Source organism: Carlito syrichta, unplaced genomic scaffold (genome assembly GCF_000164805.1).
Source record: "Carlito syrichta isolate Samal-C Ts95f unplaced genomic scaffold, Tarsius_syrichta-2.0.1 Scaffold153566, whole genome shotgun sequence".
Classification (NCBI taxonomy): Eukaryota; Metazoa; Chordata; class Mammalia; order Primates; family Tarsiidae; genus Carlito; species Carlito syrichta.
Window position 1 is genome coordinate 277,671 of NW_007097662.1, and position 17,585 is coordinate 295,255.

General features: G+C 43.5%; 1 protein-coding gene across 4 annotated transcripts in view; it reads left to right on the forward strand.

Annotated features, from left to right (window-relative positions):
* The first annotated feature begins 6 nt into the window (after positions 1-6).
* DYNC1LI2 (dynein cytoplasmic 1 light intermediate chain 2) overlaps positions 7-17,585 on the forward strand; it is a 133,522-nt gene continuing 115,943 nt past the window's right edge. For 2 of the 4 annotated variants that reach the window (XM_008050651.1, XM_008050652.1), the window contains exons 1-7: positions 7-159; positions 294-367; positions 2,825-2,941; positions 6,941-7,171; positions 13,894-14,063; positions 15,154-15,247; positions 16,598-16,733. In XM_008050651.1, coding sequence (XP_008048842.1) covers positions 53-159; positions 294-367; positions 2,825-2,941; positions 6,941-7,171; positions 13,894-14,063; positions 15,154-15,247; positions 16,598-16,733 — 929 coding nt within the window. In that variant the 5' untranslated portion in view covers positions 7-52. The remainder of the gene's footprint in view (positions 160-293; positions 368-2,824; positions 2,942-6,940; positions 7,172-13,893; positions 14,064-15,153; positions 15,248-16,597; positions 16,734-17,585) is intronic. The other 2 variants (XM_021708913.1, XM_021708914.1) reach the window with 2 other exon arrangements.

A 17,585-nucleotide genomic window follows, 5' to 3' on the forward strand; every position in this document is an offset into this window, starting at 1 on the left:
GGTCCTCGGCGGGCCCGGGGGAGGGCCCTCTTTTGTGGCTGCAGTTGGCAAGATGGCGCCCGTGGGGGTGGAGAAGAGGCTGCTGCTGGGCCCCAACGGGCCCGCGGTGGCGGCCGCCGGTGACCTGACCAGTGAGGAGGAGGAGGGCCAAAGCCTATGGTGAGGCCGCGGGCGGCCGGGCCGGGGAGGGCGCGGCCGCTGGGCCGGATCGTCGGACAAACTGACGGGCCGTCGCGGGCCTGGCCGTCTCAGGCCGGCCTTGGGACTGACTACTCTTGACATTGTCGCCACAGGTCCTCGATCCTGAGCGAAGTGTCCACCCGCGCCAGGTCCAAGCTACCGTCCGGCAAGAACATCCTGGTCTTCGGTGAGCGCCGGCGGCGGGGCGTTGCCCCAGGTTCTGGGATGGGCGAGGCGGGCGCCCCTCCCACGGGTCCCAGCCAGCCTCTTTCCTGCCGCCTGCCCTTATCCTTCCCCGCCCGGCAGGGCCTTGTCGACCCCGGCTGGGCAGCTGAGAGTGGCCAAGCCTACGGCGCCTGAGGGTGGGATGCTGCCCCTTTTGGAGAGCCCGGTGATGATGTGTGGAGTTGTCGGCACATTCCTTTAGTCACTTGGCCACAACATCACTTTGCTTTTTCAATGCTCCTGGCTTCCTTCCCCCGTAGCCTCCACAGTTACCAAACCGAGGCCGTGGAGAGGGGAGTGAGAGATGAGAAGGTTAGGTGCAGAAGGTGGGAGAACAAGGTGACCTGGGCTGGGAGCTGTGGGGAGGTGCTACGGGTGCCTTCCTTGATCCTTGTGAGCAGTGCACAATAGGAGGTTTTAGGGACTTTGCAAAGTACAGCAGGCCTGAAAGTCAGCACCAGGTACTCTTCCTGCAGCCCTCATTGCTAGGTTACCTGAGTCAGGTCCCTTAATCTCTCTGGCCTCAGTTTCCTCATTCAAGCAAGGGGGTTTTGGTACATTCACACAGTAAACCCGTTTGTCGTGTGGGAACTGTGGACTGTGAACTGGTACAGAACAGACATCTCTTAGACACTACACAGTGATCAAGACAGATGTGTTGGTGATTGTGCTACACTATGCCAGGCATGGGCAGATAATTTTGGGAGCATCACACTGCTTGGAGTTGAAAGACAGTAATTTGGAGGTTGAATATTTTGAAGAATATGTGTCAACATGCAGGGGCACAGAAATAATAAGAGGATGTAGGTCTGCAGACTGCTAGAAGCTCCTTGTGGTTAGTGCCTGCTAAGGTGAGTTGAAGGCAGATTGTGGAAAGGCTGAAGTGTTATTGCCCTTTCCTAAAGACCTCTGATTCTCAAGGACCTTTTATCTCACCTCTGTCCTCCCAGTCCTCCTGGAGTCACTGCCTTGGTGGTGTTTCTAAAGGGAGTGCATGACCTTTCTCAGGTGATAACCACTGTGGTAGGTAATAGGGGACATTTAGAGATCTTCAATAAGGGGGGGTTCAGGATCACCAGATCTGTGTTTTAGAAAGATATAACTGACTGCAGAGAGACAGGTAACTCAAAATAAGCAGGTACTAAGTCAGACTGCTAAGTGCTCACCATGGTCCGGATGGAATGGCAAGGGCCTGAATAAGTTAGAAGCACTGGGGATAAAGAGGAGGTCTTTGGTCTGTGGGATGCCTTTCAGTTCTCATGTTCTGTAATTTTTAATTTTTTATTTATTTATCTTATTTTATTTATTTTATTTTATTTTTTTGAGTTGGAGTCTCACTCTGTCGCCCAGACTGGAGTGCAGTGGCCGCTCCCAGCCACCACAGCCTCGACCTGCTGGGCTCTGATGATCCTTCCGCCTCCCGAGGAGCCGGAATTACAGGCGCGTGCTACCACACCTGGCTAATTTTTTTATTTTATTGTAGAGATGAGGTCTCGCCTGCCCAGGTGGGTCTTGAACCTGCGGGCTCAGGCAATCCACTCACCTCAGCCTCCCAAAGGTGCGGGATTACAGGCTGAGCCACAGAGCCCGGCTCTGTAATTTTTTTTAAATATATTTTTTATATTTTATAGAGATGAGGTCTATGTTGCCCAGGTTGGTCTTAAACTCCAGGGCTCAAGTGATACTCTTGCTTCAGCCTACCAAAGTGCTAGATTTACATCACCTTGCCATGTTCTGTAATTCTGTATTATTAAATGCCAGGAGTGCCTAGTGATGTTTGTTGATGATGTTTCTGATGTTTTGGGATATGAAGGGTGGGGGTAGATGAGGAAGTGCTTGATAATTAGTCAGATAGTACTTAAGAATTTTACTTAGGTCTACTGTAATTATTTTCTTCAATTTCCCAGCCTTCAGAATACTTATGGAGGAGATGTACTAAAAAGTGAATAATTTCTATTTTTTGTGATTGTGAGGAAGGGCCAGACTTTTAGTTTACAGTACCTGGACTTTCAGGTTATTTGTACCATATTTTGGAGATTTCTTGCTTTTCTTGTGGTAAAAGTTTATTTTGTGAGACACTGACCCCACCTTTACTTTTACTTCTCCAAATGTGTGTCTTATAAATTGTAGACAGGGCCTGTGGACCTGCCTTATTCCTTCCCTTGTGAAGTAATGTTCCTTCCCATCCTGTGAAGTAAGGATAACTGCAGCAGGATGCCATTTTAGATCTCGGAATTTGCCTCATTTAAAGCCCCTTATTTCTTACCCTCTCAACCACTCTTCTAGTAAAGTTTGCTAAGACCTCAATAGCAGGCTTTGCATGAAATTCTTAGTTGTTCCTTGTCATGTGAGTATCATGGCATACCCATCCTTGCCCAGAATAAACAGTACACCTTTGTCTTGCAAACATCATTTGTAGGTGAAGATGGTTCTGGTAAAACAACTCTCATGACTAAACTACAAGGAGCTGAGCATGGCAAAAAAGGAAGAGGCCTAGAGTATCTCTACCTCAGCATCCATGACGAGGACCGAGATGGTGAGTGAAGCCCTGGTCTGTGGTTAGGGCATGTACACAGGACTCTGACTCCTTGAGTATGGCTCCTACAGCATGATGTCCTAAGAGAATTAGTCACAGGGAATAGGTGAAGCATATATTTTTTGCAGGACTTTGCCCACTTTCCTTTATAGACTATCTTAGCCAAAATGAGGAATGAGACTGTTAGCTACTACTCTGGGCTAGACTGCAGTTTTAAGGAAATACTGAAGGTAAAGTTTCACTTATATAAATGTAGTGAGAAATATTCTTAAAAGCTTTGCAGTTTTCTGTGAGAAAATGCTTGGCAGACTGATCTGGGTACCACTGTTACTCTGCCTGGTTCTAGTGGAGGATCTGAAATTGGTGTGGTTCAGAGTGTAACAATTTTTTTTTTTTTTTTAAGTCATCCAGGCCGGAGTATGTAACATGATCACAGCTATCTTGACCTTGACCTGCTGGGCTCAGGTGGTCTTTCTGCCTCAGTCTTCAAAGTGGTTGGGACTATATGCACCACCAAGCCCAGCTAATTTTATTTTTTTGATTGTAGAGATGTGGTCTCATCAAGTTGCCCAGACTGCTCTCAAACCCTTGGGCTCAGGCAATCCTCTCGCCTTGGCTTCTCAAAGTGGTGGAATTACAGGCATGAGCCAGGCCCAGAATGTAACAGTTTAACATATGATCACCGGAGAGTTTCTAATTTAACATATGTTCACAAGAGAGTTTCTGAGTCTCTTTGTGACAGTTTAGAGATGCTAATTTCCTATATTTCTTCTGGTGGAGGCAATAGAGGCTCAAGGGTGATAATGCTCTTTAATTTCTCATCTTTAAAATGTGGGTTGTAATAGTTTTTACCTAGTTATGATGATTAAAAGCACAAAATCAACTCTTATGAGGGCTACATATCTTTAAAATTTTTTTTCTTGTAATTGTGAGTTTAATTGGAGGAATGGTTTTTGGTTACAACTATTCAGTAATGCCTTCTTTATAATCTTTTAGGCTTTATGTTAGATCTTTTGAATAACTAAAATAAATAATTATTGGTGCTTAGGGTTTTTTTGTAGGAAAGTTATCTGTGTAGCCTAAAGATGAAATATATTCATTAAATTACTTTTTTTTTTTTTTTTGAGTTGGAGTCTCACTCTGTCACCCAGACTGGAGTGCAGTGGCCGCTCCCGGCCACCGCAGCCTCGACCTGCTGGGCGCTGGCGATCCCTCCGCTTCAGCCTTCCAAGTAGCTGGAACTACAGGCGTGCGCTACCAAGCCCAGCTAATTTTTTATTTTATTGTAGAGATGAGGTCTCACCAAGTTGCCCAGGCAGGTCTCGAACCCGTGGGCTCAGGCAATCCACTCACCTCAGCCTCCCAAAGTGCTGGGATTACAGGCTGAGCCACCGAGGCCGGCTAAATTACTTTTTTTATATTTGCCTTTACCCATTCAAACAGTAAAGATCATGATGTAAGAGTGATTATATAAGGGAGGCTAATCCTACTACCTCTGGTCCCCCATTTCCATATTGCTAAAATGAAGAAGCAGATCAAGGTCCTTTTGAACATCATAATTATGCCATCTCCAAGAGCTGTTTAGTAGAGGACATAGGTAAGGGTCTCTTTTTAAAGCTTGGAAATCTACATTGTATTAATGTTAATTTAGTGGTCATCTTAGAACCCTCAGCGTCCCTTGGCTTCCTTTGTCATGCTGAACATTCCCTGGTGGATGTGAAAGGAAGGCAGGAGGTAGACATAGTGTTGAGGGCTCTGTCTTGTATAAGAAGGACAGAGGTATTCAGGTGCCTATTTAGGCCCACAGGAGTCTGCATGTAGTGCTGGGACTCAGGAGCTGTTGAGGTGGCCTTGTGAGGCAAGTCTCTGTCTTTTGTTTCTTGTCTTTGCTGGGAAGCATGGTTATTGTGGCAAGAACTTAGGCTTTGGAGCCAGGCAGAACTGGTTTAGAAGGCCAGTTCTGTAGTCTGTAGTGTGGCCTTGGGTAACTGACTTGAGTTTCCTCATTTGTTGAATAGGGAAACTGCTTATCTTGCAGGCTGTCAGAATGAGAGATGATGTGTGTTAGGTGTAGCAGAGGGCTTGAGAGAAGGCAGTAAATCTTGCCCTGTTGTCTTGTTCCATTTGAAAATGCAAAACATGTAGATATGCTGTGAATCTCTATAGCCTCTTCTGTTTCAAGATGCTATAAGCATATTTCATGCCAAAGCATTGTGTTAACTATATTTACTTGCTTTTGAGTGGAAGTACATGTTAACTTTTACTTCAGATTCCTTTAAGGTTATGTTGAAAAACTTCTTGGTCTCTGCAATCATAGGCATTTTTTTAGACCGCCTACTTGCAAGTTTCTGTTTGATGGAAAAGTTGCCCTTATCTGTGGTTAATTATACTTCTTTCAGCTCTAGTCTTTTTTATTGTGTGGCGTGACTGGGTTATAAATAAACGCTTTGCGGGCAATCAGCCAGGTAGAGAAAATGTCTCTGGCCTGTACCTGGTGTGTGGTGGGACATAGCATGTCAAAGGACCTGTCTCCAGGATTGGGGACATCTATCTAATGCTACATGTGGTGCATGTGATCTCCAAGCACATGGGTGAGTTATGTGAAGTGGGCAGTGGGAAGAGCCTGAAAAAAGGAACAATGCCTGCTGATGGGTAGGCATTAAAACCCACAGACTTTGGGTACAGAGCAGTATTTCCGAAGGCATTTACAGAACACCAACCAAAACCATTATCTAAAATATATTAGAGATTGAAGGTATAGCTAGATTTAGATACCTTAAATGGTTGACGTAAAGCCACAAATATAAATTTTTTAACATCATGTTAATGAGTCCATTATACAAATGTTTTTCTAAAGGAGGAAGACAGGTTTTTAAAGTATGTGTTGGAATTTAATGGAAAATAAGTTAATGAAATTATCTTTTTTGACGGTAACAGTTATCTCAGGGTACTTTTATGAAATAGAGTTCTCAAAAATACCTAAAAATTGCTAAAAAATATATTATCAGCCGAGCTCAGTGGCTCAGCCTGTAATCCCACGCCTTTGGGAGACTGAGGTGAGTGGACTGCCTGAGCCCGCGGGTTCGAGACCCGCCTGGGCAGCGAGACCTCATCTCTACAATAAATCACAAAAATCAGCCGGGCGTGGTAGCGCATGCCTATAATTTCAACTACTTGGAAGGCTGAGGTGGAAGGATCACTGGAGCCCAGCAGGTCGAGGCTGCAGTGGCCGGGAGCGGCCACTGCACTCCAGTCTGGGTGACAGAGTGAGACTCCAACTCAAAAAAAAAAAAAAAAAAAAATATATATATATATATATTATCAATTTGGAGGATTGTCTTCTATAGTTACGTCATCCAGGTATGATATTGGAACCATGTGTTTCATGCACTTACACATTTGTTTGAATATGTACTTTGTTGTCATAACAAAGATAACTAATTCCTTAATATCATTACACATCTAGTAATTCATATTCAATTTATATAAATAATGGTTTAATCTTGGCATTAAAATGCAAAGGTCCTGTCTCTTTGGCACCCTCTGCAGTATGTGAACAATGCATTGCTTAGTGTAATTGACACAAGAAGAGCTTGTTTTAAACACAGGCTCTTCATCAGAGCTTGCTGCCTCATAGATTGCTGATATCTTAGGACAATGGATTATTTAGATTGTGGCACAGTTGACCAGTAAACATTGATATCCTTTGCTTCTTACTAAAAACTAAGATACCCTCACTCTTTAGACATTGCGGAAATCTTTTTAGATTTGAACATTGCATATTTATGGTGGTTTTTAAATTTTAGTCTATACAGTTCATCAGGCCCCAGGACCAGTGATTGCTGTTCACTGAGCACTTGGTCCCTTTTCACTTTGGATTTCTAAATCTTACATTCTATGTAGAATTCATGGCTGTCAACTTTAAGATTTTCCTAATGATTCTCATAGCTATGTTGCTGGTCGTTGTCAGATGGTAACTAGCTTCATTTCTTTTCTCAGATCACACACGTTGCAATGTGTGGATTCTGGATGGAGACCTTTACCACAAAGGCCTGCTGAAGTTTGCAGTTTCTGCTGATTCCTTGCCAGAAACCCTGGCCATTTTTGTTGCAGACATGTCTAGGCCTTGGACAGTGATGGAATCTCTACAGAAATGGGCTAGTGTTTTACGTGAGCATATTGATAAAATGAAAATTCCACCAGAGGAAATGAGAGAATTGGAACAGAAGTGTAAGTAAAATAAAGTTTTCTTAATTGGGAAATTCACTAGTCTCTTTGGATAGTTCTATAGTTCTAACCACTGTCCTTCTCACAGTCAAGAGTCTTCCCTTGCATCATGTTTGTATTTTGTTTGCATCATTTATTTTAGAGTTGCTCTTGTAAATCCAGTAGTCAAAAAGTATTCAAAGCAGTTTTTAATTCAAGTGTCACAGTTGAAGAAAGTCAGTATTTCTTATCTTCATTGGTTCTCTTTTTTTTTTTTTTGAGTTGGAGTTTTACTCTGTCACCCAGGCTGGAGTGCAGTGACATACTCGTTGCCACTGTAGCCTCAACCTGCTGGACTCAGGGGATCCTTTCACCTTAGTCTTCCAAGTACCTGGAGCCACAGGCGTGCACCACCATGCCTGACTGATTTTTTTTTTATTATTATTTATTGTAGAGACCAGTCTCACCAAGTTGCCCAGCTTGGTCTCAAACCCCTGGGCTTAGGCAATTCTCTCGCCTCCACCTCTCAAAGTGCTGGGATTATAGGCTTGAACCACCATGCTTGGCTCATTGGTTTGCTTTTAAAATTCCTTTTATTTTGAGTTGGAGTCTCACTCTGTCACCCAGGCTGGAGTGCAGTAGCACACTCACAGCCACCTCAGTGTTGACCTGCTAGACTCCGGCGATCCTTCTGCCTCAGCCTTCCAAGTAACCGGAACTACAGGCACGTGCTCCCACGCCAGGCTAATTTTTGATTTATTGTAGAGATGAGGTCTCGCCAAGTTGCCTGGACTGGTCTCAAACCCATTGGCTCAGGCAATCCACTCACCTTAGCTTCCCAAAGTGCTGGGATTACAGGCTGAGCTACCAGGCCCGGCCCTGGTGTGCTTTAAAAATGAAAGTTCTTCCCTTGGTCCCCCAGATGTGACTAGTTCTATGGGTCTCTATGCTTTTCTGTTACTCTCTGTCTGCTGAGTTACCGGGTGTGAGGAGTTGCTGTGGTCTCTGCAGCTTGAGTTCACTGCTCTGGAATTCCATTAAGGTCCTATGGACTCTCTTATTGGCAGATTTAGCGGAAGCCCTAAAAAAGACAAAGCTTTCAGCTCCTATATTAGTTCATTTTGGATCTAGCAAATATGATTTTAGTTAGAAATAGGATTTGGGAGGCTAAGACGAGGGGATTGCCTGAGCCCACCACTTCGAGAACAGCCTGGGCAACTTGGCAAGACCTTATCTCTACAATAAATCAAAAAATTAGCCGGGCATGGTAGCCCACACCTGTAGTTCCAACTTCTTGGAAGGCTGAGGCGGAAGAATTGCCTGAGCCCAGCAGGTTGACGCTGGAGTGGCCGGTGCAGTGGCTCAAGCCTGTAGCACTTTGGGAGGCTGAGGTGAGAGAATTGCCTGAGTCCAGGGGTTCGAGACCAGTCTGGGAAACTTGATGAGACCTCATCTCTACAAATCAAAAAATTAGCTGGGAATGGTGGTGCGTGCTTGTAATTCCAGCTACTTGGAAGGCTGAGGCAGAAGGATCGCCCGAACCCAGCAGGTCAAGGCTGTGGTGGCCATGAGTGTGCCACTGCATTCCAACCTGGGCAAGAGTCAAACTCCAATTCAAAAAAAAGAAATAGGAAGGTCATTTTTTGTCAGTAAAATGAAAGGCTGCTTTAAGATTAAGGATATCCACTTCCTTTTGAGACAAAGAACTTTGAAGTTAAAGAAAGTCTGAGGCTGGGCACAGTGGCTCACGCCTATGATCCCAGCACTTTGGGACCTAGGTGAGAGAATTGCCTGAGCCCACAGGTTCGAGACCAGCCTGGGCTACTTGGCGAGACTTCATCTCTACAATAAATCAAAAATTTAGCTGGGTGTGGTGGTGCATACCTGTAGTTCTAGCTACTTGGAAAACTGAGCTGGAAGGATCACCTGAGCCCAGCAGGTTGAGGTTGCTGTGGCCATGAGTGTGCCACTGCACTCCAGCTTGGGCGACAGTGAAAGACTCCAAGTAAAAAAAAAAAAAAGTTTGTTTTATTTTGTTTTAACTTAATATGGTTCAGAAGCTGATTTTTCCTTTCCCTTGCTACTGTGCAGTTACGTCATCTTCTGTCCACTTGCCAGGGAAATGGGAGGGGCAGGGGCTGGAGCCGTGGCAGTGGCGGCAGCAGCAGCCATCTTGCCAGGGCAGGCTTGGCCAACCTGGCTCATTTCCATAGGATGATATAACTTCCTCTAGTGAATTTTTTTTTTTTTTGAGTTGGAGTCTCACTCTGTCACCCAGATTGGTATGCAGTGGCTGCTCGTGGCCACCGCAGGCTTGACCTGCTGGGCTCCGGTGATCCTTCCGCCTCAGCCTTCCAAGTAGTTGGAACTACAGGCGCGCTACTGCACCCGGCTAATTTTTTAAAAAATTTATTGTAGAGATAAGGTCTCACCAAGTTGCCCAGGTGGGTCTTGAACCCATGGGCTCAGGCAATCCACTCACCTCAGCCTCCCAAAGCGCGGGATTACAGGCTGAGCCACCAAGCCTGGCCCCTCTAGTGAATTAATGAGGGCTTCTGGGGCATGGCAGACAGGATCTTCACACATACTGGCAGACCATTTCAGAAATGTTGGTTTGCTTTTTTTTAAAAATCAGATTTCCAGCAGTGTGTCTTCCTGTCCCACATTAGCTAAAACAGGGAATTTAACATCTTGTTCTTTGCTTTGTTGTGTATGTGTATATTTCCCTGGTCACCCGCATATGTGCTGCATTGATAGTTATGCAGCTCAGCTCATTTATCTTCAACTACTGACCTTTCTGAATAATACCTTTTTCCCCCAAATAGAGACCCTAAGGACAACTCCTCCTGAGAATTGTCCTGAGACTGAAGACCTGTTTTCCATCCATAGTTCTTAACAGCTTTGTACCCAAGTTAGTGGGTTAATGCACTGGAGACTTCAGTCCTCTGAAGCTGTTTTCTTAAAGTGATAACCTCATAAAGCCTTGTTAAACAGAAAAGAGAAAGATTGAGCCAAGCATATTGTTTTTTCCTAGATAGGGAAAGTGCCTGCCCTGTTACAGGTACTGTTGTAGATGCTAAGGTTACAGCAGACAGAATTCCTGCTCCTGGAGAGCTTAAACTTCCATGAGACACTGAATTTATTTTGTGATCTTATTCATTGATATCTGTGTCACTTGGGATTAGATTTAACTTTATGATGTAAAACCTGAGATAATGATGGCTTAAAAAAAACTGAGGCTTTTTTATCTCCTGTAAATGAGATCTAGAGGTGTAGGTGGTTCAAGACTGGAAAGTAGCTCTGGGAAGACAACTCAAGGACCCTGGCTCCTTTGTGCTTACTGCTTTGTCATTTCTAGGTTGTGGTTCTCTTCCTCCTAACTAGTGCTTTAATCTTCACATCCATGTTCCAGACAGCAGGATGGAGGACGAGGAACCAGGGGCTGAAATGTGCATGCCTGATCCCTTTTAAGGATCCTGGGAAATGTAGTCTTTATTCTGTGTGGCCATATGGTCTGAGTATCAGAAATCAGTTCCATTATAAGGATGGAGAAGGGAGAGGTCGCTGGAGGGCAACTAGTGATGGCTGGACCGATGTCTGTGTCTCATGACTCTAGTAGACTTTTCAAGGGCCTCTCTGCTGTTATCTCCCCTTCTCTGAGATGTTTGGAATGTAGTTGTGCTTTTGTGTTGCATGTTGAAGGAGTGCCTTTGCTACTGCTGGGTTTAGGTTACATTTGAATAAAACATTTGGGCATTCTCTTGCTCAGAGGACTCCCACTTTCTAGATTAATTGGACTCTAGATATTAAATTGAGTGACTGAAGGGCTGTTATACAACCTAGTGTCCAGTCCAATACCAGTCTTCAGTCTGCTGCTTTTGGAAAGGTGCTCCATGGCAGGCCTCTTTCTTTTAGGGATAGGTTCCCCAGTGGTACTGGGTTTGTGGCAGCTTTTTGACTGCAGAAACTATCTGAGAGGAGAAGCAACCCCAAGAACTGCCAGAAGGTGGTGCTTGTTTGTCTTTCCAGCTTTATGTCTGGGGCTTCGGTTCCTTATGTAGGTCTGTGGGATCTTCTTAGGACTGTGGAACCAATCAATGAGGTAGAAGGGAAAAGAGGAGGCAGCAGAGTCAGCAAAGGTAGATCTTCTCCCTATACCCACACCCAACTGCGCTGAAGAGAAACCCAAGGTGGGCTAGTGTTCCCTGTGGTGAAATACTGGCCATCCCACCATCTAGAGAGATTTTTAAAACTGCAGTATGTGAATGCCCAAGAAAAATGCACATATTTGCTATCTGAATTATTCAGATATGTTTTACATTTGCTTTGCCTTCCAAATGGTTTTCTAAAATGCTGAGTTATTAAAAAAATCATGTGAATTTTCTACTGTTGTTGGATAACCACAATTAAGTAATTCCTTTAGAACATGAATAGTCTAACCCAGGGCTTTCAAACTTTCACCTAATGGGACAGGTAGAATACAGCAGAGTTTGTGCAGCACACTGGGTAGTGGAAGTTCAAGGAGCAAGCTGTCTGAGCTACTGCGTCCCCATTCCTCCAATTCCCAATGTCATAGCTTAGCTCACTTGTAACCAGTTCCATTCTCTGCCCTGCTCACTGGGAAGTCCTAGTTGAGTGCTTCGTGAGATCTTGGGTGGTTAGATATTATCCAGACAGTTAAGCTATTGTACTTTTCATTGATTTGAAGATTTTTAAAAAATGCTTCTATAAAGAGAAAACATGAAAAATCTCTTCTACAACCATGTTAAGTTCTGTTTTTGTTGAAAATGGAGTAAAGATCACTTGAGTAGATTATTTAAATTGACGGTGAACTTACATAAATGAGTTTAATTAAAGAGACATTGCAGAGATGAAGTATGACCACGTCTACACTCTAGGGCTTAATCAGTTAGTGCTCAATTTGCGCAGTATTATAAGAAAGACAGGCCAGGTACAGTGGCTTATGCCTGTAATCCTAGCACTTTGGGAAGCCTAGGCAAGAAGATTGCTTGAGCCAAAGAGTTTGAGACTCGCCTGGACAACATAGTAAGACTTCATCTTTACAAAAAATAAAAAAATTAGCCAGGAATTGGAAGACTGAGCCTGAAAGATTGCCTGAGCCCAGAAGGCCAAGGCTGTGGTAAGCTGTGATCATGCCACTGCACTTCAGCCTGGGTGACAGAGTGAAATCCCTGACTCAAAAAAAAAAAAAAAAAAATCTATAGATATATAGCTATATACCCAGATCATTTCAGAAGCTTGTATATAATAATACCCTAAAATCTTTGTAAATAAAAAGTCCTAATTTTAAAATGCTAAAAACCTGTGTGTGGGTGAAGAGGAGTGGGTGCATCTTTCTCCAGGTCTTCTTCAGTCCTGTTAACTTGGATTTACTTAGTGAGCGTGGTTTGGTGAGGGTAAAGTGCTTTTGATCCCTTTGCCCTATTGGTTTTAGAAGAATAGGCAGAGCTGTCTGTTTTTTCCTCTGGCTCAAAGTAGCTTTAAACATCATATCCTTGTTCTCTGGCCTAACATGAGAACATTGAAGTGTCCACATTAAGGTGCAGGCTTGAGGGCTTTGTGATCACTTGGCTTAACTGAAGCATGGACCATTTTTCAGCTTAAAGGCCCTTCTTAGCTGAATAGTGAACATTGTGTGCCAAGAAGTGGTTGTTGTACACACTGATCCCTTTCTTGCATTAGGCAGGAACAGGCTATGAATGCTGCATATGTGACTCAGGATCCTGGAAAGATAAGACTGAGTCCATATGAGTGAGTATAGTGAGGAAATACATCTGGTGCTGACATATCTCAACTGTGTGAAAACAGCGTGTTCTTGTGGGATTCAGTTTTACTAAATGTTTCTAATGAAGATTCTGGGTATTGTAAGTTATAGCTATTTCTAATGGTTGCGTATGTTGAAGTAACACAATTTTACTATTCTGGTATTTTGAAAATGTAAGATACATAAGAACAGTGACTTTTTTGGCTGGACACAGTGGCTCATGCCTGTAATCCATCACTTTGGAAGACAGAGGCTAGAGGATTGTTTGAGCCCAGAGGTTTGAGACTAGCCTGGGCAACTTGGTGAGATCTCGTCTCTATAGTAAATCAAAAAATTAGCCAGGCGTGGTAACTCACGCCTATAATCTCAGCACTTTGGGAGGTGGAGGCGAGAGGATTGCCTAAGTTCAGGGGTTCGAGCCCAACCTGAGCAACTTGGCAAGACTTCGTCTCTACAAGTAAATAAAAAAATTAGCCGAGCATGGTGGCACATGCCTGTGGTTCCAGCTACTTGGAAGGATCACCTGAGGTGGAAAGATCACCTGAGTCCAGCAGGTTGAGGCTGCAGTGGCTGTGATTGTGCCACTGCACTACAGCCTGGATGGAGTGAGACGCTTACTCCAAAAAAATAAAAAAGGTGACTTTTTTTGTAGAAGGAATTATTGAAAGCTTAAAAATTTTTTAAAAACCTATTTGGAAAAAAAAACCTATTTGGGAGTTAGATGCAGTTAAAAACATCCAGGGGGAATGTCTTTGCCGCTCTGGTGTTACAGAGCTTACACTGAATATGTTAGAATTGGCATTTTGCATCACTATCCCTAGATCCTTAATATTGCAGTTCGATGCAACTAGGGATTTTGTCACACACCGTTGCTTATGTTTTGTGCTTATTACTGCTTTTTTTCAGTGTTCTAAAGCAAACATATATTCATTTGTGTGTATGTGTTTTTTTCCCCCCTTAGTTATGAAAGATTTTCAAGATTATGTTGAACCTGAAGAAGGTTGTCAAGGTTCCCCACAGAGAAGAGGTCCTCTGACCTCAGGCTCAGATGAAGAAAATGTTGCTCTGCCTCTGGGTGACAGCGTGCTGACTCATAACCTGGGGATCCCAGTGTTGGTGGTGTGTACAAAGGTGCGTGCCGGGGTTTGTGAGCTTAGGTGGGTTTGGCCAGTCAACAATCGCTGTCTGAAAGAAAGTTTGAGAAACTTTGATGAAGTTTCTTCCCAAGGGAAAGTTGGACGTATTTGGGGTTCATTAAAGTACACTGAATATGTCAGGATAGAAAACACTGTCATTTGACTGGGTTTGAGGGCTCAGTCTGTAATCCCAGCACTTTGGGAGGCCAAGAGGAGAGGATTGCCTGAGCCCGGGGGTTTGAGAGCTGTCTGGGAAACTTGGTGAGACCTCATCTCTACAGTAAATCACAAAAAAATTTAGCTGGGCATAAAGGCGTGTGTCTGTAGTTCCAGCTACTTGGAAGGCTGAGGCGGAATGATAGCCTGAGCCCGCAGGTTGAGGTTGCGGCGACTGTGAGCATGCAACTGCAGTCCAGCCTGGGCGGCAAGAGTAAGACTCCAACTCAAAGAAAATACTGCCATTTAATGTTGTTGCTGGAAACATGACATCACTCAGTTTGCTCATGGCCTGGGTTAATCTCTCTGTGAAGCACTGTTGACTTTCAAAGAGAACTCAAAGCAGTTTTCCTAAGGCTATGTAAACCAGTTCATCTGGTACAAACTGATGGTGAAAAAATAGAATGATGAGGTGGGAGTAGAAATTTAGTTCTGTCATGGACAAAGTTGTATCTCTTACATAATAAAAAAAATTGCTTTAAAAACATTCTGGGTTTCCAAAGTACTTTATTCTCTGTCAGAGCCACCATATTGTCCAACTATAGGTTGTGCCATTCTCATTCTATTCTTGAAAACAGAATCTTATGCTATGTACAGTGGGCCTGTCTCCTGATGTGACCTTTTTGGATGTTCAGCACAATTGTGAAGTGATCAGGCCTATTATATCCTTACTTTACAGATTAAAAAACTGAGGCCCAGGATGAAAGAGAAAAATCTCCATTTTTTTCATGCTTCTTTAATTAATGTTTGAACTCTGGAGTATAGCTTTCTTCTTTGGAACTACAGTACTTTATTTCTGAAGAAGGCACTGGTCCCATTTCAGCATTTGGAGAGGCAGAGCAATGATTCTTTTTCTGTCTTCCCTGTAGTGTGATGCAGTGAGTGTCCTGGAGAAGGAGCACGATTACAGGGATGAGCACTTGGACTTCATCCAGTCACATCTGCGGAGGTTCTGCCTCCAGTGTATCCTTGGGGTGCTTTTGTGGGACCCGGGGCACAGGCTTCCCTCCAGATGGGACATCTTCAAAGAGATAGGGCACTTCCTGAACACAGAATAGTCTTTTGCCAGGGAGAAATTATATATAACTTTTTACTAGTTTTATGTTTTACTATACTGCAATTTAAGGCTTATTAACTTGTGTCTGCTTTTGGTCACTTTTTATTTTTAATTGCTGTGAATTTGATAGGTTTTCATATTAAGAAGCGGATATATAGTCATTTTATTACCAAATTACTTTTATCATGCTGTCTTAGAAATATTTTTAAGCCAGGTGTGGTGACATGTGTCTGTAGTTCTGGTGACTCAAGAAGCTGAAGCGGAAGGATGGCTTAAGCTCAGGAGTTTAAGAACAGCCTAGGCAACATAGCAGACCCCATCTTTACCAAAACTTAAAAAAAAAATCAGCCAGGTGTGGTGGCATACATCTGTAGTCCTAGCTACTTGCCTACAGATGTATGCCATACTTGAGATGGAAGGGTCTCTTGAGCCCAGAAGGTCAAGGCTGCAGTGAACCAAGATCATGCCTGGACGACAGAGTGAGACCCTGTCTCTGAATAATAATAATAATATATTAAAAAAAGAAATCTTAAAATTTGCTTTTATGCAGAAAAGATGAATTACTAAACGGATTTTTTTTTTTTAATGCTGCAGGTGTATCTTATGTGTTTGTTTTGTGCCGTCCATGAAAGAGATGCTTGTGTCAGCAGTCTTTTGATTCCTGTTTCTGTAAAAAGCCATAGCAGTTGGAGACATAGTCCCACACCCGGCTTCCTTTGGGCCCATTAACTTGTTGGCACCCTTCTCTCATAAAAAGTGTGTTTAGTGATAAAACTGGTCACACATGAGCATCTATCGGAAAGGAATCTTGTAGCTTGATATACTGAGAATTTTCCTAGACTAGTCTCAGAGACATTACTTGACTTCTTGGGAAGTAATCTGAGAAGTCAAGACAATAGTTACATGTAAAAAAATAAACTGCCTGGCCCACTTGCATCAACATGCTTTATGCTTTTGACTTGTTCATCTGCGGTTACCTTTTTAGTTTTTAAAATTGTAATGCTTGGCCAGGCGTGGTGGCTCGAGCCTGTAATCCCAGCACTTTGGGAGGCCGAGGTGAGGGGATTGCCTAAGCTCACAGGTTCGAGAACAGCCTGGGCAACTTGGCTAGACCTCATCTCTGCTATCAATCAAAAAATTAGCCAGGCGTCATAGCGCATGCCTGTAGTTCGTAGTAATTTGAGGATTGTGTTTGTATGTATCTGATTTTTGTCTCTTTCTGCAGTTAATTTGTTTTCCTTAAGAGAATTGATTAGATGGAGCTGCCTTGATTTATACATCAGTGAAAGAAGAGAAAAACCTCGACTTGTTGTATAAGTATATTGTTCATAAAACATATGGTTTCCACTTTAACACACCTGCCTTAGTTGTGGAAAAGGATGCAGTTTTTATGTGAGTTCTTTCAAGGTGATGCTTTCAAACTCTATAGTACATTTGCTTTTTACGTTTTACCCTTTCAAGTAAGGTGCCTTCTGTCTGTATCTTATGCAGCCTGCTCTCTTGCCACCTTAGGCTTGTCACAAGTCATACAAACACCCAACCTTCCCTTTCTGCTCTTTCCAGAGTAAGAGGCATTCTGCCTGAGGGAAGTGGGTGATGTGGTCAGTGGTGCTGTTTTTCTTCATTGAGAGCAAGTTGCCAGAACTAGCCATTTTTGGCATTTACTGCCAACTTTCATAACATACTGGCTTGGGAGGGAAGTACAGGGAATTTTGCTTTGGGGATCCTGAATGTCATCTGTTAAAGCATCTGGTTTCTCTGCCTGTTAGCAGGAATGATTGCAAGCAATCTCTCCACATCTTTGTCAGCTTGGGCTTGGGCTGTACTGAGTGTTTCCAGTATTTCACATTTTGGGAGCCACTGGAGTTGATTGTCCTTAATTCAGACTTGGACACCTGTTTTCTCAAGGTTGTGTCTTTCTCTCACTGGAGAATCATGAGTGTTCCTGGGTGCATGAATAAATAATGAAGTTCTGGTTTCTGATAGGACTTGTTAGCAGATTGATGCTCAAGCTTAGATATCCTCTTGACTAACAAAATAAATTACTTGTTCATTCAGCAAACTTTACATAGTACCTCCCAGGTGCCTGGGTTCTCTGCTAGGGACATGGAAGTGACTGATATGTGGTCCTTGCACACAGCACTGTAAGGGACACACACCTGAAGGGGGAAAGAACAGTGATAGGGTAGTGGGAGAAGTATAGCAGGGACAGCAGAGAGGGGGTTGCTGGAAGATGAGTGGTAT